The 19,419-nt window shown below is 35.9% G+C and overlaps 1 protein-coding gene across 1 annotated transcript in view; it reads left to right on the top strand.

Annotated features, from left to right (window-relative positions):
• LOC121734772 overlaps positions 1 to 19,419 on the top strand; it is a 47,164-nt gene that overhangs the window by 12,920 nt on the left and 14,825 nt on the right. The window contains exon 2 of the mRNA XM_042125389.1: positions 4,812 to 4,930. Within this exon, the coding sequence (XP_041981323.1) occupies positions 4,891 to 4,930 (40 nt within the window). The 5' untranslated portion in view covers positions 4,812 to 4,890. The remainder of the gene's footprint in view (positions 1 to 4,811; positions 4,931 to 19,419) is intronic.

Raw genomic sequence — 19,419 nt, 5'->3', positions numbered from 1 at the left:
TTACGGTAAAATTGGGTAAAATTCAATTTAACAAGAGTTAAATCGTATTTTACCTTTTTAGTTAGTAATAATTGCAGTCTTCTTTAAAAAAGAAATAGTCAAAATGTATATGTCCAGACAAATATTACTGAAGTTGGTGAAAACATAAGACTTAATAATCTTATGTTCTGTAAATTCATTTCTCATGAACTGGATAACTACCAAGGCATTGAACGTATGACTATTATGCAAAAATAACTAATAAATAATAATTTAACATCATTAGGACACTTTTTACACTTCTCAAAATGTTCTGTCATCCGAGTAGCATTAGCATTTTTGTACTCCGTATTACAAAATATACACATCACATGTTTCCTTTTGTCATGTTCACTTAGCACTTGGAAATAATCCCACACTTTTGCTTGATTTCGTGGCATAATTTACTAAATGCACGTATAGTGCAGTCAGTCAAAACAATTGCAAGCAGAGTTGCATTTTGCGATTTTAGAAAAATGAATCATATTATGATTCATATCATGATTCTTCAAATTTTAGCCCCGCCGAACGTAAGTATGTTGCAAGTTGCAACTTGCAACTACACGCTCTTCTCACCCCCCGCTATACTTTTGGCATACATACGTAGCCGGTAATTTTACCGTAATATATATAAATTACCGTAAAATACGCGTATTTTACCAGCGTTTTCGGTAAAATTACGTAATTTTGCAACCCTCGGCTCGCCTCGCCGCTGTCATTCCGATGTAGCGCGGCCCTTATTGCTAGACTGATTTTGATGATTCTTTATTGTGTGTGTTTTGAGAATGGTTTAGAATTTAGATTCATAGTTTGGTTCACTGGAAAATGCCCTTTTAATTATTTTTTGTGTAATGTATGTACCTAGTACGTTATGTACAAAGTACAGACAGGACAAAAGTTTGGGTTGGGTCCGCTAGTATTTATAATTTTCTATCTTCCTCTTCCTCATCCGCTTCCTCTTCCGCTTCCTCATCCGCATCCTCAAAATTTGCGCGTGACAATTCCTCTTCCTCCTCCTCTTCCTCATAATCACTTCCTCAACAACCCTAGTAGGTAGGTATACCTACCTAAATAAATAAATAAACATTTTCACTGTCTTAGCGCGATGTTTTGCCGCCCGATGTTGTATGGCACCTGCAGCTTGTTTGGTGTTTAGAATAGACGGACTTATATATTCGAAGATATAAGAAACGACGTTAGATATATCATATACCAAATCCGGTGTTTGTTGAATAATCCTCCTATTAGAGCTTCTTTGAGTGCTGGAAAAGAATATAACTTTTACTGAAGAAAATGTACGGTGTGTAATACATTTTATCGTTTCAGACGGCAAATCCGAACTCAAAGGGATTTACAACTGCGACATATAATATCCGTAGTTCCTGAAACCAGTATCAAAACATAGAGTTGTCCACTAAACTTTATAATTGTGAAAGTTTAGACAACGGCGAATCTATCAGTTGCTGCGATGAATGCATCATGTCTCTTAGGGCCGCGCTACACCGGAATGGCAGCGGCGAGGCGAGCACTTTCAGTGTCATAAGATTTTAAACTTTATATTCATTATTGTAATACATAGTATCGCTTGAAAAATCTACGGCCGCCCGTAGCCGCTCGTGGTCGCTGGCGGCCGCGATTTCTCAAGCGATACTATGTATTACTATAATGGTGATAAAGTTTAAAATCATACGACGCTGAAAGTGCTCGCCTCGCCGCTGCCATTCCGGTGTAGCGCGGCCCTTACGGCACCACGAGACAAAACATCGCATTTATCATAGTAGGGGAGGTAGTGCTATTGTTTGCTAAGTCATTTCATGCCGACCAAATTTTTGTCCAGCGGTAGCTTAATATTTATCAATCAATATAATCAACGTCAGTCGCCGCACCCGTGGTGAGATGTTAACTGAAAGTATTTCAAAGTTGTAAAAAAAATAATTGCGAAAAGTGATTTTATACCGAATGAAAATTTTATGGATGATTATTGAGGTCATGCTTAACCAAAAATGCACCGTCAGCCATATCGCAGACGGGGGATTCAACGTCAGTCGCGTTACTGAACTATGTAAAAAAAAAAAAAAAGTCATTTCATACCGTACAAAATGTATACAGGTTAATGTTGATACCTTTTTAATAATAAAGACCACCGTCAGTCTTTAATATGCGGGTGGAAAGCCCGTCAGCCAGCGATATAAGCTATAACCATGCTATAACCAATATAGCCCTACTTCGCGCTCAATGTATCCTAGGGCGTCGCGTAGACGACATTTCCACCTGCAAATATTTAGCTGACGGCGATTTTCGTTTGAATTAAACATAAAATTGTCTCACATAGCAATTTTAAGTAATTAATTCGATAGTCAATATTTGTAAAGAAGAATTATATACATTTTACTTTAAAAGCGCCATCTGTTGTTATATACTAAAACTAAAATAGCAACTACCGAACCTAAACGTGTATAATCTAGATATGAACATTTATTGGGTGCGAATTGGGATCTTTTTAATGTCAATTCAATACGATTCCCAACAACAACTTTGAGATACTCTCAATTTTTATTCCACCCATACTGGAGTAGCTGACGACATGGGCGTACCGAGGGGGGGCGCAGGGGCAGCTGCCCCCCCCCCCCCCCTGAATCATGTTGACGTCCCTACTAAGTACATATCTAGTACTTTCGTCTATGAAAATTAAAAATTATAAAACGAATTATTGCCATTTGTTTGCAATACAATATTTTTACAATTAAAATTATAAATTTTTTATTCTTTATGCACACCTAGCTTCTAAAAAATCTGAGGCGCCTCGAGGGGTCGCGTGGTGCCGCGAGCACTTTCCGCCGACGGACGCGCGGTGCACAGTGGATCGAAAATCGAGTATTATAGACATAAGAACTTGAATTTCCAGATGTCATTTTTTGGGCTGAAATATGGTCTCCTAGTTGTTATTACATAATAAAATGTAAAAAGACGCAGCTACGCGTAATAATAAGGGAGTAATAATTTTTTTTAAGAAATTTTAGTATGGAGCCGACATGAAAAATGAGCATAATATCTCTGGAGAGCCGCCTCTGCCGGCCTCGCCGCGCCTCGCCGCGCCTCTTCGCGCCGCTGCCGGCCGCTGCTGATCCGGTGTGAATTGGCCCTTAAACTCGCTTGAAAATGGCACTGAAATATTATTTGAATATCGATTTTATAAGAGGTAGGAAAGACGTTATAAATATTATAAGTATTCGATATGACACCACCACCACTACGTTGCGTCAAAAATGTTGGCTCAAAATTCATTTATCGCAATGGAACCGTACATTTTTGGGGATAAAAAGTTTCAACAAAATCGGTTCAGTGGTTTGGGCCTGAAGAGGTGTCAGACAGACAGATAGACCCATTTTCGCATTTATGACATAAATAGTAAGCATGGATGACACTGGGATTATTGTCACCTGCCCTACCTGCCCCTACAGAGTTTCTTACAACGTGGTGCCTCTTTAATTTCCGCATTAGTTATTGTTATAAAATATTTTCAGCCTCTTCGTACGTGTAAAATCCCTACATTTCCCACAGCTAAAAGTAGCCCTTTGACGTGGGAGAGCCATGCTTCGGCACGAATGGGCCGGCTCGACCGGAGAAATACCACGGGCTCACAGAAAACCGGCGTGCCTTTTCCCTCCCCTACCCTCCCCTATTTCCTTCCCTACCCTTCCCTATTACCCTATTCCCTGCGAGTGTCCATGGGCGACGGAAGTTGCTTTCCATCAGGTGACCCGTTTGATCGTTTTGCTCCCTTATTTCATTAAAAAAAAGCCTATGTCATTCCTTATTGTAGTATACCCACCTACACAATTATAAGCTTAACACAATAATGCCGAATATAAAAATAAGATAGATCAATAATTCAGTTCACCCGTTTTCTTTTTAGGGTTTCATACCCAAAGGGTAAAAACGGGACCCTATTACTGAGACTTCAATGTCTGTCCGTCTGTCTGTCTGTCTGCCTGTCTGTCTGTCTGTCTGTCTGTCTGTCTGTCTGTCTGTCTGTCTGTCTGTCTGTCTGTCTTCTGTCTGTCTTCAGGCTGTAACTCAATAACCGCTACATCTTAGACTTCTGAAATTTTCACAGATTGTGTATTTTTGTTGCCGCTATAACAACAAATACTAAAAACCAAATAAAATTAATATTTAAGGGGGGCTCCCATACAACAAACCTTTCTTGGCCTTTTTTTGCTCATAATCAATAATGGAAACTCTTGAAATTTTTATGAAGTCCTTAGTTATATGTCTTGTTTAATAATTAATAATAATATTTATTAAATAAAAAATTAAGGGTGGCTATCCCATACGAAAACACAATTTTTGGCGTATTTTGCCTCTATAACGGTACGGAACCCTTCGTGCACGAGTCCGACTCGCACTTGGCCGATATTTTCTCAATGAATTCTATTCTGTGTGTTGGGCGAACTTTTTAGTGCCGCTATTAAAAGTAACGACAACTTTTTATTCAACAATGTAATTTACGCAGTACGACTGTTGTTAAAACAAATGAACTCAGGGAAATCTCTTTTATATTAATTCTCATTTCAAAAATATAGACTTCTTTCGACATTTAAAAAAAATTCAAAAGTTTTTAAAATTTATTCTCGACTAGACCATGGATACAAGTCCTCCAGCCGTATTACAACTTTCAAGTATCTTTTTAGTGATCATTAATCTTTGTACCTAACCTTTGTACCCTTAAATTCGATGAACCTGCATAATTACTGAAAAAACCACCTGTTCGCATCAATCATGTACCTCAGATACGCGCTGCGCGAGGGCGGTTTTGTTCCACGCTATAAGGAGGGACGGAACACGACGCGCGGCACTTTGGACCGAGCCATGGCGGGTGCAGCGATCCTGGCTGTCGTCATACTCGCGGGTAAGTGTTTTTAAGAATTCAAAATATTAATTTTTGAAAAAAGTGGAACGTTTAAAAAGTTTGTGTAACTTTTTTATTTTGTTTTATTGCGGTTGAAAACATTATTCATTTAAATAAATAAAGTTTTCTGATTTTTTTAAGATGCGATAAGTATAAAAATTTCGGGTCACTCCAATTACTAAAACTATTCATATTTTAACAAGTTATTCAGACGAAATTTGAAGGCTTTGTTGGGAGATAAGACATAGCGTAAACAAAATAAGTATATAAGCAAAAGTTGTACAAACTTTTTCCCAAGTACGAAAGTATATTATAGCCCTTTTAACTCAGGCAGAGACTAGCCATACAACTCAGGCCATTAAAGCGTAACATCTAAATTGACATCAATTACTTACTAACAAACACGTCATACTTTATCTGTATATTTTGAAATCATAACCCTCATTTTAGTATCGTTACAAAAACGATAAAATTCTAAATATGTACTTAATTTGTATTAATTTACAAATTTAAAGTTGCATATATCCATCTGCCTCTTAACCCTTAATTAAAATATTATGATTAATAGTTGAAAGGTAAGAACAAAATTTGAGTCCCGAGAAAGGACGCGGAGAATTAAGGTTTTATAGCAAAAAAGTACGGTTCTTACGTGATAAACTAAACTACTCGATAACATAGCAAGTAATCTAATCAAATCGGTTTAATTCATAGTTCATTTTTTACAAAATTCTTTCATAACGACAAAACTATGGTGTCTATCGGTTCGTGAACCAACCCCGTCGAGAAGAACCGGCGCGGTGGTAAGAAATTCGCACGGGGCCATTTTTTGCCAAAAATATTGAAAAATTCTCTTTAATAAAAATACACCCTGTGTAACAAAACTTAGTGATAACACTTTAGTGTCTGTATATTTTGTTCACTGTGATAGTAGCAGCGCTGAAAGAGTATTTTTTTGTAATTTGTATCGCAAGCTCAGCGTCGTAAATTTTCCCGTACAAATCACAAAAAAAAATGCTCTTTCAGAGCTGCTACTTTTACAGTGAACTCTACATAGGAAACACATACGTAACTCTATAGTCTATAATGACTATAATATATATCACTTAATTTTTGTACACTCTGTATATCAAAAGGTTAATATTAAACGAAATAAGTTTTTTTTTATGAAATAAGGGGGCAAACGAGCAAACGGGTCACCTGATGGAAAGCAACTTCCGTCGCCCATGGACACTCGCACCATCAGAAGAGCTGCAAGTGCGTTGCCGGCCTTTTAAGAGGGAATAGGGTAATAGGGGAGGGTAGGGAAGGGAAGGGAATAGTTGAGGGTAGGGAAGGGAATAGGGTAGGGGTTAGGGGATTGGGCCTCCGGTAAACTCACTCACTCGGCGAAACACAGCGCAAGCGCTGTTTCACGCCGGTTTTCTGTGAGAACGTGGTATTTATCCGGTCGAGCCGGCCCATTCGTGCCGAAGCATGGCTCTCCCACTTTCAAAAAAGTTTGTTTAAACTTCAATAATTTAATCGGTTGTCTTAAGCCATGCTTAGTCATGTCCATCAGCAAGTTTGGCCTTACGAGGCCCAAATAATTCATTTACTGATTTCCAAAGGACCGCTGAGTCGAACTTCTAAAGTTTGCAAAGCTAAGGGAACTCGACCAAAACAAATAAAATTTAACCCGCTTTTTGATGTTTATTAACTTTTAATAATGTTTTCTTCTATTGAGAAAGAAGAAACAGACTATTTAAAATCTATATATATAAAAGTCAAAGGTGACTGACTGACTGATTGACATAGTGATCTATCAACGCACAGCCCAAACCACTGGACGGATCGGGCTAAAATTTGGCATGTAGGTAGATGTTATGACGTAGGCATCCGCTAAGAAAGGATTTCGATAAATTCCAACCCCAAGGGGTTCAAATAGGGGATGAAAGTTTGTATATAATAATACCTCTTAACGCGAGCGAAGCCACGGGCAAAAGCTCGTTATATAATAAAGAGAAAATGTTTTCAGTTTTTCAAGAGCACGATTGTTTTATAATTTATAAGTATTTGCCATAGGTATATCATGAGGAAGAAAATAAGCTTTTTTTTTAGCCCAAAGTGTAGGTACTAGGTTTTCTGAAGGGATAGCTTTCTTTGCACAAAAAATAACTGGTAGCGTCTTATTTTAATTTGTGATAAGACAAAATAAAATAATTAATAATCGTAGTTCCGAAACGGTACAGGATGCCTGGTAGACATAAAGAGAACCATTGCTCTAAACCATAGTTTCTCAACCTTATTTTGCTCACCGCCCACTTTGAGAATATGTTTTTTTCTAGAGCCCCCCATCTTAATTTTACTTAGGTACCATTTGTCGCGGATTTAAAACAGCTATTGCCACGATTATATTTAAACGTAAGATATTATATTATAGTCGTAAGATAGGAATATGACCCCTATCTTATTTTCAGAAATAAACTCAGGTTTAAAATGAAGAATTAAAGAAGAATGTTTCAATGGTAGCAATTAAAACGCATGCTTAGTTATATCAGAGAAGACAGAATTATGTCTATTGTGGTTATATTGAGGAATATTTTTTTGACATTTTTGATAAAAATTATTACAATACCTACAATAACGAAAATAAAACGATATTATTTTTTATTTTACTTTAGTGCGTGATTAGCGTGTATTTTTTTGCCTTTTTAGACTATATTTTTAAGTAGACCCACGTTCCATCTGCGCCATCTCAATGCCCCCTAATTTTCTCTGGGTCTTCTACTGCCCCCTCGAAAGTCTCAAACGCCCACAAGGTGGCGTTATCGCCCACGTTGAGAACCTATTCTCTAAAACATTACAGAACCCTAAAAATATATATTTTATCTGTTTTACGAAGTGGGCTGCAATGTACTTATAATTTTTAATGAACAAAAAACTACTTATAGCCTGGGAACGCAAGCGCAAAGAATTTTCTTTTTTTTTTTCGTTTCGATCTCAGATACCATTGCATTGTGTAAAAAAAATATGTTAAGTAGGTATATAATACTGTGCTTTTGTGTAAAAAAAGGTATATAACACACATCGATTCCATGTGTATTATAAACATTTTCGGGTTTATAAGTGAAAATTAGATGGTTTTTTTCTCGAAAACGGTAATTTCTGGACTGACCAGGATCTCAACTCTTAAACTAGATATACGTCTTCTGGTGTAGCGCAATTGTTAGCGCTTACCATCGGAAGATCCTTCTGCTCGTTTCTGTCGGTCGGTTTTAGGCCCATATTGACATTTACCACCTGATAATGAGGAAGATATTGGTTTTATTGCGGCTGACATTTGCGACGCGTAATGAGGGAGGAATCGTGGGATGACGGACGGACGGACGGATGGATAATTAGGACGAGCTGGAACCTGTGACTGTGCCTATCAAATCGTACATAGTCAATTATATAATAGTGTTCATTGTTATAGTGACTAACGAGTAACGATCATAAGATATTAAAGAGAAAAAAAAATATGCGTGGCACTCGGGCACTGCCGCGGTAAAGCATTGCACAGCATTTGTTATCAACATATGTATGTAATTATAATTCGCATACGTCTAATCGCACGCAAATAAACACCGTGCCGAAGTTTTTCAACGTTGCAATCGGTGCGGTGAGCACTATACCGTCTGCCGAAGTCTGCGGAACTGAAATGACGTTGGACGAATGTTAGGTGTTTTTCGTTACGGAATATTTTGATTCGGTCGCCGTGCTCAAAGCCCGACATAAAAGCCATGCAATAGCTTAACAAGGCATCTCAAAAGGAGATGCGAAGGCCTTGATTTTCAGAGAAAAGTACTGTAGACTCTAGTGCCTGGGAGAAGATTTTAAGAGGGCGACTAACCCAAAAAATCAAACATCGTCCTACTCTCTTCACACTCACGCCCGTCTTTCATATGCCACGTGAAAAAGGACGACGCGAATTCATCGCCAAATTAGTTCTTTTTCAATAACTCGATAAATATACAACATTTTAAAAATCCGCTAGGTCGATCTCTCAATGATAGAATTTTATACAATGTGTTAAAATATTAAGTTAGTTGAATGCACGGTTATGGCAATAAATGAAAATTTCGTGAAAATTAGATGCACCTTTGTGATTTTTTTCTATAGAGAAAATTTTAAGATATCGTGTTTTTGCTCAGAATATAATTTAGTATCTAATTTTAGAAACTATTCGGGGCTTATTTGTAAGTATAAAAATGAATTATAAAATCGACACTTTAGGGTTAGTCGCCCTCTTAAGTGACCGTATAGTTGCTCAATCTCACAAGTCATAGAGAACTAGCACCATGATTCTGCATCGCACTATCGAAGTTTTAAAAAGTGCTGGGTGGCTGCAAGGCTGTTTTTCCAAGTATCAGTTATCCATTTTTTGGTGGAAAAGAGAACATACAGATTGCAATAGTGCATCGCAGACGGCATAGACGCAGTATTATAAAATTTTAACATGTCATAAATTGTACGATGTGGGCGGGTACTCTAAAAAAACTAGTAAAAAACGTGTATTTATTGTGCAAAAAATTAATTGTTTTAATTACCGAAAATATTGTAACATTTTTATGCTTTTCTAAACAATAGCTAACCAATTTAAATACTTCTTACTCCTCAATATGTTTGGCGAATTTTTACTAATTATTATTATATTATCAAATTAATGGAAAGAGTTATATTGACAAGAATGGGGACATTGGGTCAGCATTTGTGATTAATTCGGATTAGACCCACCCACAACCATGACACAACTAGCTCTATTATACCCATTTATTATGATAATTGGCAGTTATGAGTGTTATAATATTATAACAAGCAAGTAAAACAGTGCAACGACCACGAAATTTTCTCTATGACAGTCTACGAATAATAAAAACTAAGGAATCGTAACTCCCATACTATTACCGTTTTTTTTTGGTTCCTTTTGATCTGTCATGTAACGTCAGCCTAGTACCGCTCAAGGTCACCTAAATATAGCAAATGTATTGAAATGTGTACCTAAGGTACACTTTTTTGACAAGTATTGTGGAGCGTGTTTTTGACGGAGTTACTTTTCCTTAGTTTTTATTATTCGTAGATGACAGTATATAATTTTTAGAGAAAACTAAAAATGATGATAATTGAGGAAAAACTAAAAAGGTGATTCAATTTATCAACAAGGCTTCTCAAAAACGCTTTGACTCCAAACCGTGAAGTCACTTCAGATTAATTCAAATTCCAAAGCGATAAGTTAATCGCTTCAGGGTAAGGTTTGAAATATAATATTAATTACCAAAAAATGTCCTTTGAATATATGTTGTAAATCTTTTATACAATATTTTTTTATAATGCGACTTTTCCAAGTTGCCCAATGATAGAACAAGCGAAAAGCTACGTGTCAAGGAGCATAATATTATTATTTGTGTATGTTCGGCCATGATCGATGATGTATGTGCATGTTATTGACAGTTTCTCATTTATGATGGCAATCATGTTTGTCCATCTTGAACGTAGAGAGGACCTTATGATACGCCTGTACTATACTATGTAACTATATAATTATTATGTTGCCCTATATTTGGCACAGAAATTCGATTATTGAGCAGAGAACCGCACATTTTTTTCGTGAAGATAATATAAACTTTTTCATTTCGAATATAATATCATGGTTTCGTGTTAAGTTTGAAAAAAAATACTTATATTTTTTTTTCACCTGTGGGTCACCTGATGGAAAGCAACTGCCGTCGCCTATGGACACTCCCAAAATCAGAAGAGCTGCAGGTGCGTTGCCGGCCTTTTAAGGAGTACGCTCTCTTCTTGAAGGTTTGTAGGTCGTATAGGTCCGTAGATACTACTGGTGACAGTTCGTTCCAGAGTTTTACAGTTCCCTAATTATTAGATTCGAACAATGCAATTTATTCTCATGCTTACCAAAATAAATAAGCTTTAATACAATATTTATTTGCCTTTAATTTCATAAGGTTGCCACTTCTAAGCTCGTTTGCCTCTAAAAGTCATGTTGGACAACCAGGCTAAAAATAGGCATTTCTTAAATTGACAATAAAATTAATGAATTATTTATTTTATTTATTTATTTACTTTAATAAGGTTCACCAACAGTACATACATTGATACACATATAAAATAATTAAGCGAAGTAAAGATCTGATGTATGTACCAATTATAGGCGTACACATTACAAATTGAGTGACAAATTATTACACTTAAATAAATGATATTAGACAAAGATAACAAAGATAAAGTTATTAACAGAGATAACAATATGAATAATATTTGAGTTACAGGAGAGAGTGCTAAGTGGTTTGAAGGGCATTCATCAAAGAGTTTTTAAATTTATTTATGTTATGGATAAATATGTCTTTACTGTCAGCTTTTAAGAGCTCGTTATAATGACGAGTCATTCTAGTAAAGGGGTTAAAATATGAAATATTGTTTTTATAAACTTGTAACAGAAATAGATTAGTTTTATTCGCTCTGCGTGCACTGTACTTAAGAGCCCATATGACCCTAACTTGACTACATACTTTAACCTAGATCTCAAAATCTGTTAGGTCTAGAAAACTGATTTTTTGACACAAGTAACTTCAGTTCATAAAGATTAAATGCTCAAGACGAAAACACGATTACTCAAAAAATGCTCGATAGTTTCTTTTTTACAAAAAACCTTGTTTTAGACACATTTTTGCTTGGATCTTCGAAGTTTGCTGTCTTTTCTTTAATATTTTTTAATATCTAAAAAGGTATTGATAAAACCTAAATTTGCTCAAAATACTTTTTTCATAATCATTATAGTTCGTCTTTTATTCAAGTAAAACTAACTCGGCGATGATTCCGCGCCGTCCTTTTTCACCTGGCATATGAAAGACGGGCGTGAGTGTAAAGAGAGAAGGACGATGTTTGATTTTTAGAGTCAGGTGAGCTCTTAATATTAAAGTTTAGACAAGAAAGAAGTTGAGGACAATCTATTAGAGAATGTACAATTTTGTAGAGGTAAATGCAATCAAAGTATTTACGACGTGTTTCTAAGGTTTGAATGTTATAAATACGCAGCCTGTCTGCATATTTCAAAGTCAAGAGTCAAGAATTAAAAGACATTGAATGAGTACAGAAGATTAAGCCAATGACGTGTTTTCTTCGTCTTTTGGAAATGTTCGGTTTTATGTTGTAAAGGCATCAAAAACATTCGTCTTACAATCGTAGGATATTTATAGAATTTAGTGCGAAGGGCGGCCTTGGTTTTCATAGGGAATGCCAAAGAATCTTATGTACGCCACATTAGTGCAATAAGAAATTAGGTTTCGTACGAAAAATTACGATAAACATTTAATATGCAAGGTTTTGTCATTATTGGAGTGGTTAGTTGAAGACAACTAGGTATACCGATTTGTAATAACAGTATTTAAAGGTTTTTGTAACTTGTGTAAATTGATCTGTTTTGTTTGTTTGAATACAGAGTTTTTTATTTATTTTATTTATTTATTTACCACAAAATATAGTAAAAAAATATAGTAAAGCAGGCTGCTTTGTTCCCGTAGAAATCCGGGTACCTATCGTATAGACATCGTATATTTTATGGATAACTATACAAATCTCTGAAAGCCGATAGTTAATGGTAAATTATAGTTATAAACACTTCCGATCACGTCAGCCTTAAATTATAAATACCTTATCAAAATCAATTCATCCTACGTGTATTCAACTATACGTGGGAGAGCTATGCTTCGGCACAAATGGGCCGGCTCGACCGGAGAAATACCACGTTCTCACAGAAAACCGGCGTGAAACAGCGCTTGCGTTGTGTTTCGCCGAGTGAGTGAGTTCACCGGAGGCCCAATCCCCTACCTCATTCCCTTCCCTACCCTCCCCTATTCCTTTCCCTTCCCTACCCTCCCCTACCCTATTCCCTCTTAAAAGGCCGGCAAGCGGCAACGCACTTGCAACTCTTCTGATGCTGCGAGTGTCCATGGGCGACGGAAGCTGCTTTCCATCAGGTGACCCGTTTGCTCGTTTGCCCCCTTATTTCATTAAAAAAAAAATCCCTTTGGAAGCTACATAACAACATACCTACAAGCACACCGCACAAACAATCAATATCAAGACTTCAATATTTACTAATATTATAAATGCGAAAGAGTGCCTGTCTGTCTATAGCCTCTTCAAGCCCAAATCGCTGAACCGATTTTTTAGAAATTTGGTATGGAATATGGATATACTTTTAGTATTACTTATCCCGGAAAATTGTACGGTTCTCGCGTGATTGGCGCAACGGATCGTTGCGTGCGATCTAGTATACAATAAACCTACACAATATAAAGTCAAATGCAACCAGTGTCCCATTACATTTTATTCGCCTGCAGCTTTGTGAAATAAAAGCGTTTATGATTGACATAAACACCAGCAAACCTACAGCCGCATAATAGAAAGTAACAGAGCCATATCGCAGCTAGTCATGAGTCTAAAAACTATTAAAATGTACAGGTATGTCCAGTTACTCCTTTTAGTTATCCTGCTGTTATAAAGCCAGCCTTATATGACGCATTTTATGGTTCAAGATACTTTGAGTCTCGGGAAAGGACAAGGGATACTTTTTGTCCCGGAAAATGTACGGTTCCCGCACAATAAACTTTTATGATTTTCACTTAAACTATTCTAGATGATGAAATGGGCGAAATACTTTATATGGCAAAACAACGTTTGTCGGGACAGCTAGTATAATATATTATCTGTGACGTCACTCTCCAAGAATCGCATACCCACCCGTGACTCGTCTAATAATCAAAGCGTAATTATATGGAAATGACACCACGGCGTCAAGTTTGTGTCAATTACTTGAATGTAATTACCAATTGTTATACTTAGCTGATTGGCCGGATAATGTGACATGCTGCGAAATTAATTGTATGTTGGTACTTAATTGTTTTAAGTAATCACACGTCTGCCAACTTTACAATAAAGCGCGGATAGGCAAAACATAGAATCCGAGAAGTTACGCTGCTATTTTTGTCACAAAACATCAAAGAAGCAATTTTATGTGGAAGATTCAATTCAAATTCAGTTCAAAATTGGAATCCTTTTCCATATATCCGAAGATATATTATGCACAATCTGGGGGGGGGGGGGGGGGGGGGAGCGAGCATACCTGTTTCGAGAAGATGGTCGGTCTGGTTACATATTGAAACAAAAAATCATAAAAATTTACTTTTAATAATCTGACTGAAAACATATTATTTTGTTTCTAACACTTCATTTTGCGTAGAGTAGGTAATACGTTTTTAATTCCCACTTGCCAGGAAAATAGTAAAAGTCCCAATAAAACCATTCAAAAACAAAATATGGGTTCTAAAATGGATAAGAAGCTAGTTATTCCGTAATGAAATAAAAAAACGGCTTTAACTAAAATACACTTCCCAATATGTATGTAATATGTACTGCTTGTTTAAGGATAAGAAAATATGGTAGTACTCCTTTATATTTTCTTATCCTTAAACAAGCATTATCTTATTATAAAAATATTATATTTAGTCTTATGACTTTGCTTCGTTTGAAATAATATACCTTTGTATCTCAAATTACAGTTTACCTTAAAGACAGTTCTAATAATATTTTATGTAAAAGTTATTTCATATTTTTGTAACGGGAAAATTATTTAAAAAACACATGCATTTCTCGTTGAAGAAAAACTGTTATATTGTTTAAAAATTGCATGCCAGCCGCACACTTTCATATGACGGGCTAAAAATCAATTAAGTATTATTCAATAATTGAATTTATTGTAGAACAAAAGTTTGGTATAAAAGTATGGATATTCTGTGAGTCCAAAGAAAGGACATGCGATACTTTTTATCCCGGCAAAATGTAGGGTTACTGTGCGATAAACGATTTTTGGCGCAGCGGAGTTGCGGGTGTCATCTAGCCTAATAATTTCTTAGTAAATATTCATTTTCTGTGCAACTTTTTGAAACATATAACATTATGTAATATGTACTGAACATAATTATATGTAGCGAACCCGGTTTTCTGCATACATTCGTTTAACCGGACTATTAAATACCCGCTACCTTATCACGTAAAAATAGCGATCCAGCAGCAATAATCGCGCGACCGATTGCTGGGTGTCATGAATGTCACAAACAATGGTGTCATGTATAGTGATCGATTGCAATCGTATTGTTTTGGTGGATACGTGATACGAAATTGCGATTTTGGAGCAATTATCCCGCGATAATTGCTATCGCATTGCTCTCGCGAGATACGTGATACTGGGCCGAACGCCTAACGACAACAAGCCCAGTAAATCGAATTCCTACTGTAATTAACCGACTTCCAAAAAGGGGGATGTTATATGTTCGTCTGTTTATGTTATTAGACGTATAATACAGTCAGGAATAAAGTTTATCAATTTGATCGTCTTTGACATTTAACGTTAATTTTTATTCAACTACATTAGTATAGTAAGTAATCCTTAAATTACTCAAAGTGGGGCCGTTAATATTATATACTACAGTTATTAACTACACTACACTACTAGTATAGTTATATTAGTAGTAACATTAAACATAAGTCGACAAAATAACGAAAGTATATAATTATATACGTCCGTCATCTGCCTAATAAATATTATACTGGCTAAAAGTAGAGCTTTGTGAGGGCTTGCGTCGTTTTTCTGCGTGGTAATAATCTTTAAGGCAGTTTTTTTATAGTTTAATAGTAACCAGACCTTGACTGACCGATAATAATTAAACATCTACATATAAATAAAAATTACATTGTTAAAGCACAAATCAATAGGCGCGATAGTTTTTCCGTAAATTATACCACGTAGGGATTGCAATCCGGAAAACCGGATCCGAAAATTCACCGGATCCGGTATTATTTTACGGTTACCGGATCCGGTCCCAATATACCGGATCCGGAGACCGGATCCGGTGCTAGTAATTGGTAGCAAACTGATCTGCGTTGCATGAAAAAAGTGCTTCAAATACGTTACGCGTAGTGTCTTGCTTTATCTTGTTTTTTATGATAATATTTTGCTGACAATAAAGCGAATTAGTACACTAGTGTCTTAATAGGAGCGGTAAGGGCCTTTCAGCCATAAGCAGCTTTATTAGAAGTAGTTTAGCAGGTGACGCTTTGGTGGTCACACTTTGGTTGGTTCCTCCTCCTCGCGTTGCTGAGGGTCGTGATTCCCCTTTATGAGTTTAGAGGTGACCACATTACGCCATCTGTGGCGATCCTTGGCAGAATGGAGGGCGTCATGAAGGCCATGTTATGTTCATATTTTGATGTAGGATATTTATAAATTTAGGCGCGAAAAAGCGATTCCTGAGAACTGTTATGAATTGAAATATTGTCCTTGTTATGTTCATAAGAAATTTCATTATTGTCTGCTGTCTCAAAACATGTTTGTGTACTCTTATTTAATAATTGTTTTTTAGATCTCGACTCAGCATTGTTTCTATATAATACATCTCTAAGCACAGTGCGACACGTGTTCAGACTTACAATTCTAGAGCGTTGATATTTTAAGTTGTTAAACATATTAATAAAAGTAGCACAATCATAGTAACTACAAATAAATTTAAGTACATAATTTAGTTTTGATTTATTAAGATATTTGTTATATGGGACTCTACAAAACAAAATATTTGTGTTAGCCAGAGATCGTACAAACACTAGAGCTTTCAAATTCAAAAGGGTTGCGGTCATTTATACCAGTTAGAACAATAATAAAATCATGTTTAGTCATATTAAAATAATTTTCTTGCAGTTTTAAAATTTCACCCGTGGTTGCGCCTGAGTAATCGTCTGGCACACTGGTTTGCATTTTAGTTCTGACTGATACACATAGATGGCGTTAAATATAGATTTGTTGTTCGTTGTAATCGTTTAAATAGAATTTCAAATAATTCTTAGAGTACCTACCGACATAGCATCGATAATACACCGTCACAGTACCGACTCGAAAAGTAAATTTAATAATCCTATTTAATAATGAACAATTTTAGTCCTGTTTCCACTTGAGGTATGAAGAAATCACTAGTTAGTTTTTCTTTAGGTCAATATAACTCAAAGTTTTTGTTTTATTTGTTTTTAGTCAGATATCACTTTTGTACATAACTTTGTTCACAGCTTTTGGATGATTAAGATAACAGTTTCACATGCACTTTGATTGTTTCTTAGTCACTTCATACACTTTTCACTTATTAACACAAACTTTTACTATTTTTAAATATAAATTAACGCAGAGCCAATGTTTATACTCTTAGCGCCACCTAGCGAATCTAAGGCTCAATAAGTACGTACATAAGTCAAATTACCGAAAAAGGTGAAATAGGTCAGGCAATTTATATTGTCACGTAAGAAACGCGGATCAGATTCAAATTGGTCGTGTAATTCGGGCTTAGTATTGTGTTGCTCGTTTGCCGACATCCGACACGTCGCGTCGTTAATAAAAATTTATTGATTTAAGACAATAAAGTCTACCTTTATATGAAGCTGGGATCATAATTTTATCACTTACGATGATGATACAAATTTTTAGGTACCTACGTACTTTTATATTATACAATTTGTATATAAAACACTTCATAATAGTGGAGAAGTTAGTAAAAACTTATTTTTTCTTGATAATGTGATAAAAAATACTCTTTATCAGTTCAATGGAAAAATGTTCGTAATTCAAAAGTATAATTTCGTAGCACAAAAATGGACGTAGCACAAAAGTGTTTGTAAATAGCAAAAACGTGTAGCATGAAAATGGTCGTAGCACAAAAATGTGCGTAGCATGAAAATTTCCGTAGCTTCGTAGCACATTCGTAGCCCCGCTACGCGCGCGTAGTTGATGTAAAATGACAGCCTTCGGAAGTACTATTTACTACCTTTCTTTTGTAAGGGCCTGTTGCACCGCTTCCTCATAAGGCTATCCACCACTTAATTTGACAGATGGAGTATGGAAAATCTGTCAAATAACCCTATCGGGCACCTTATCAGGAAGCGGTGAAACAGGCCATAAATATCTAAAAATGCTATTAATTATTCAGAAAATGAATATTATTTCTTTGACCTTATCAGTAACTATGTTCCCTTTTTAATCCCTTAACGGCCGCTTCCAGAGACATTTAATGGTTACATATTATATAACTTAAATTTTATGAAGAATTTTACATAAACTGTACGAAGTTTACAACAAAATCTTCTTTGAATTAAGTTAAGTTATCGTAAAGCCTATACGTGGGAGAGCCATGCTTCGGCACGAATGGGCCGGCTCGACCGGAGAAATACCACGTTCTCACAGAAAACCGGCGTGAAACAGCGCTTGCGCTGTGTTTCGCCGAGTGAGTGAGTTTACCGGAGGCCCAATTCCCTTCCCTATCCTCCCCTATTCCCTTCCATTCCCATCCCTACCCTCCCCTATTGGCTATTACCCTATTCCCTCTTAAAAGGCCGGCAACGCACCTGCAGCTCTTCTGATGCTGCGAGTGTCCATGGGCGACGGAAGTTGCTTTCCATCAGGTGACCCGTTTGCTCCTTTTTTCATTTAAAAAAAAAGTTGTTACTAAATCTAATAAATACTTTAGTAACTGAAAACACATAGACACTAAAATCGCTTCTTCTCGTGTTCTTTTTGTCTTACACAAATAAAAGTAAGTATGTAGGCAAAAAAAGAATAAATACAGAGTGATTGCATCCACAATAATTTATCTTCTGTCCACGAGCATTGTACACGGCGACCACAAAACAAAAACATTTCATTGTGTTTGTAAAGTGTACATTTGTTGCAGTTCATAGCTTTAAAATATTCAGAAAAAAAATTGATTGACGGATGAGTCTTTTTTTATATATTTAAAGTTCGAATTTCGAATTTTTGCAACTGTATCTTTAGGTGGACCGCGGGATAAATACCTCTAAGGGCCTGTTTCACCACTTCATGATAAGTGCCGGATAGGCTATCCACCACTTGACTTGATAGATAATGTATGGAGAATAAGTTGTGGACAGCCTATCATGCACTTTATCAGGAAGTGGTGCAACAGGCTTTAAGTACTTAATTAATTTTAAATAACATTACACGATAACAAAAATAAATTCGTTAAAAAACACGATAACAAAAATAAATTCGTTAAAAAAACAATTTGGTCAATTATTAGCTATACTGGAAGAAGGAAAACAAAACATAGATGTCATAATCTTAACCGAAATTAATATTAAGCAGGAAGAAATTTCTCTATACGGAATATATGGATATAACACTTTTGAATTTACGAGGAAAAATAGAAGGGGTGGCGGAATTTTAATATATGTTAAAAGTTCTCAAAATTATATGGAAGAAAATTACACCCAAAACTCTGAGTTGGAAATAAAGTATGGAAAATTAACAATATTTAAGAATACACTGCACTTAGTTGCTATCTATAGACCTCCAAATAAAAACAAAATAGAATTTATCAACTACTTAGGACAGATGCTGG

This window comes from Aricia agestis, chromosome 16 (genome assembly GCF_905147365.1).
Source record: "Aricia agestis chromosome 16, ilAriAges1.1, whole genome shotgun sequence".
Taxonomy (NCBI): domain Eukaryota; kingdom Metazoa; phylum Arthropoda; class Insecta; order Lepidoptera; family Lycaenidae; genus Aricia; species Aricia agestis.
The sequence above is the reverse complement of the archived record's forward strand: the minus strand, read 5'-3'. Positions and strand labels throughout refer to the sequence as shown.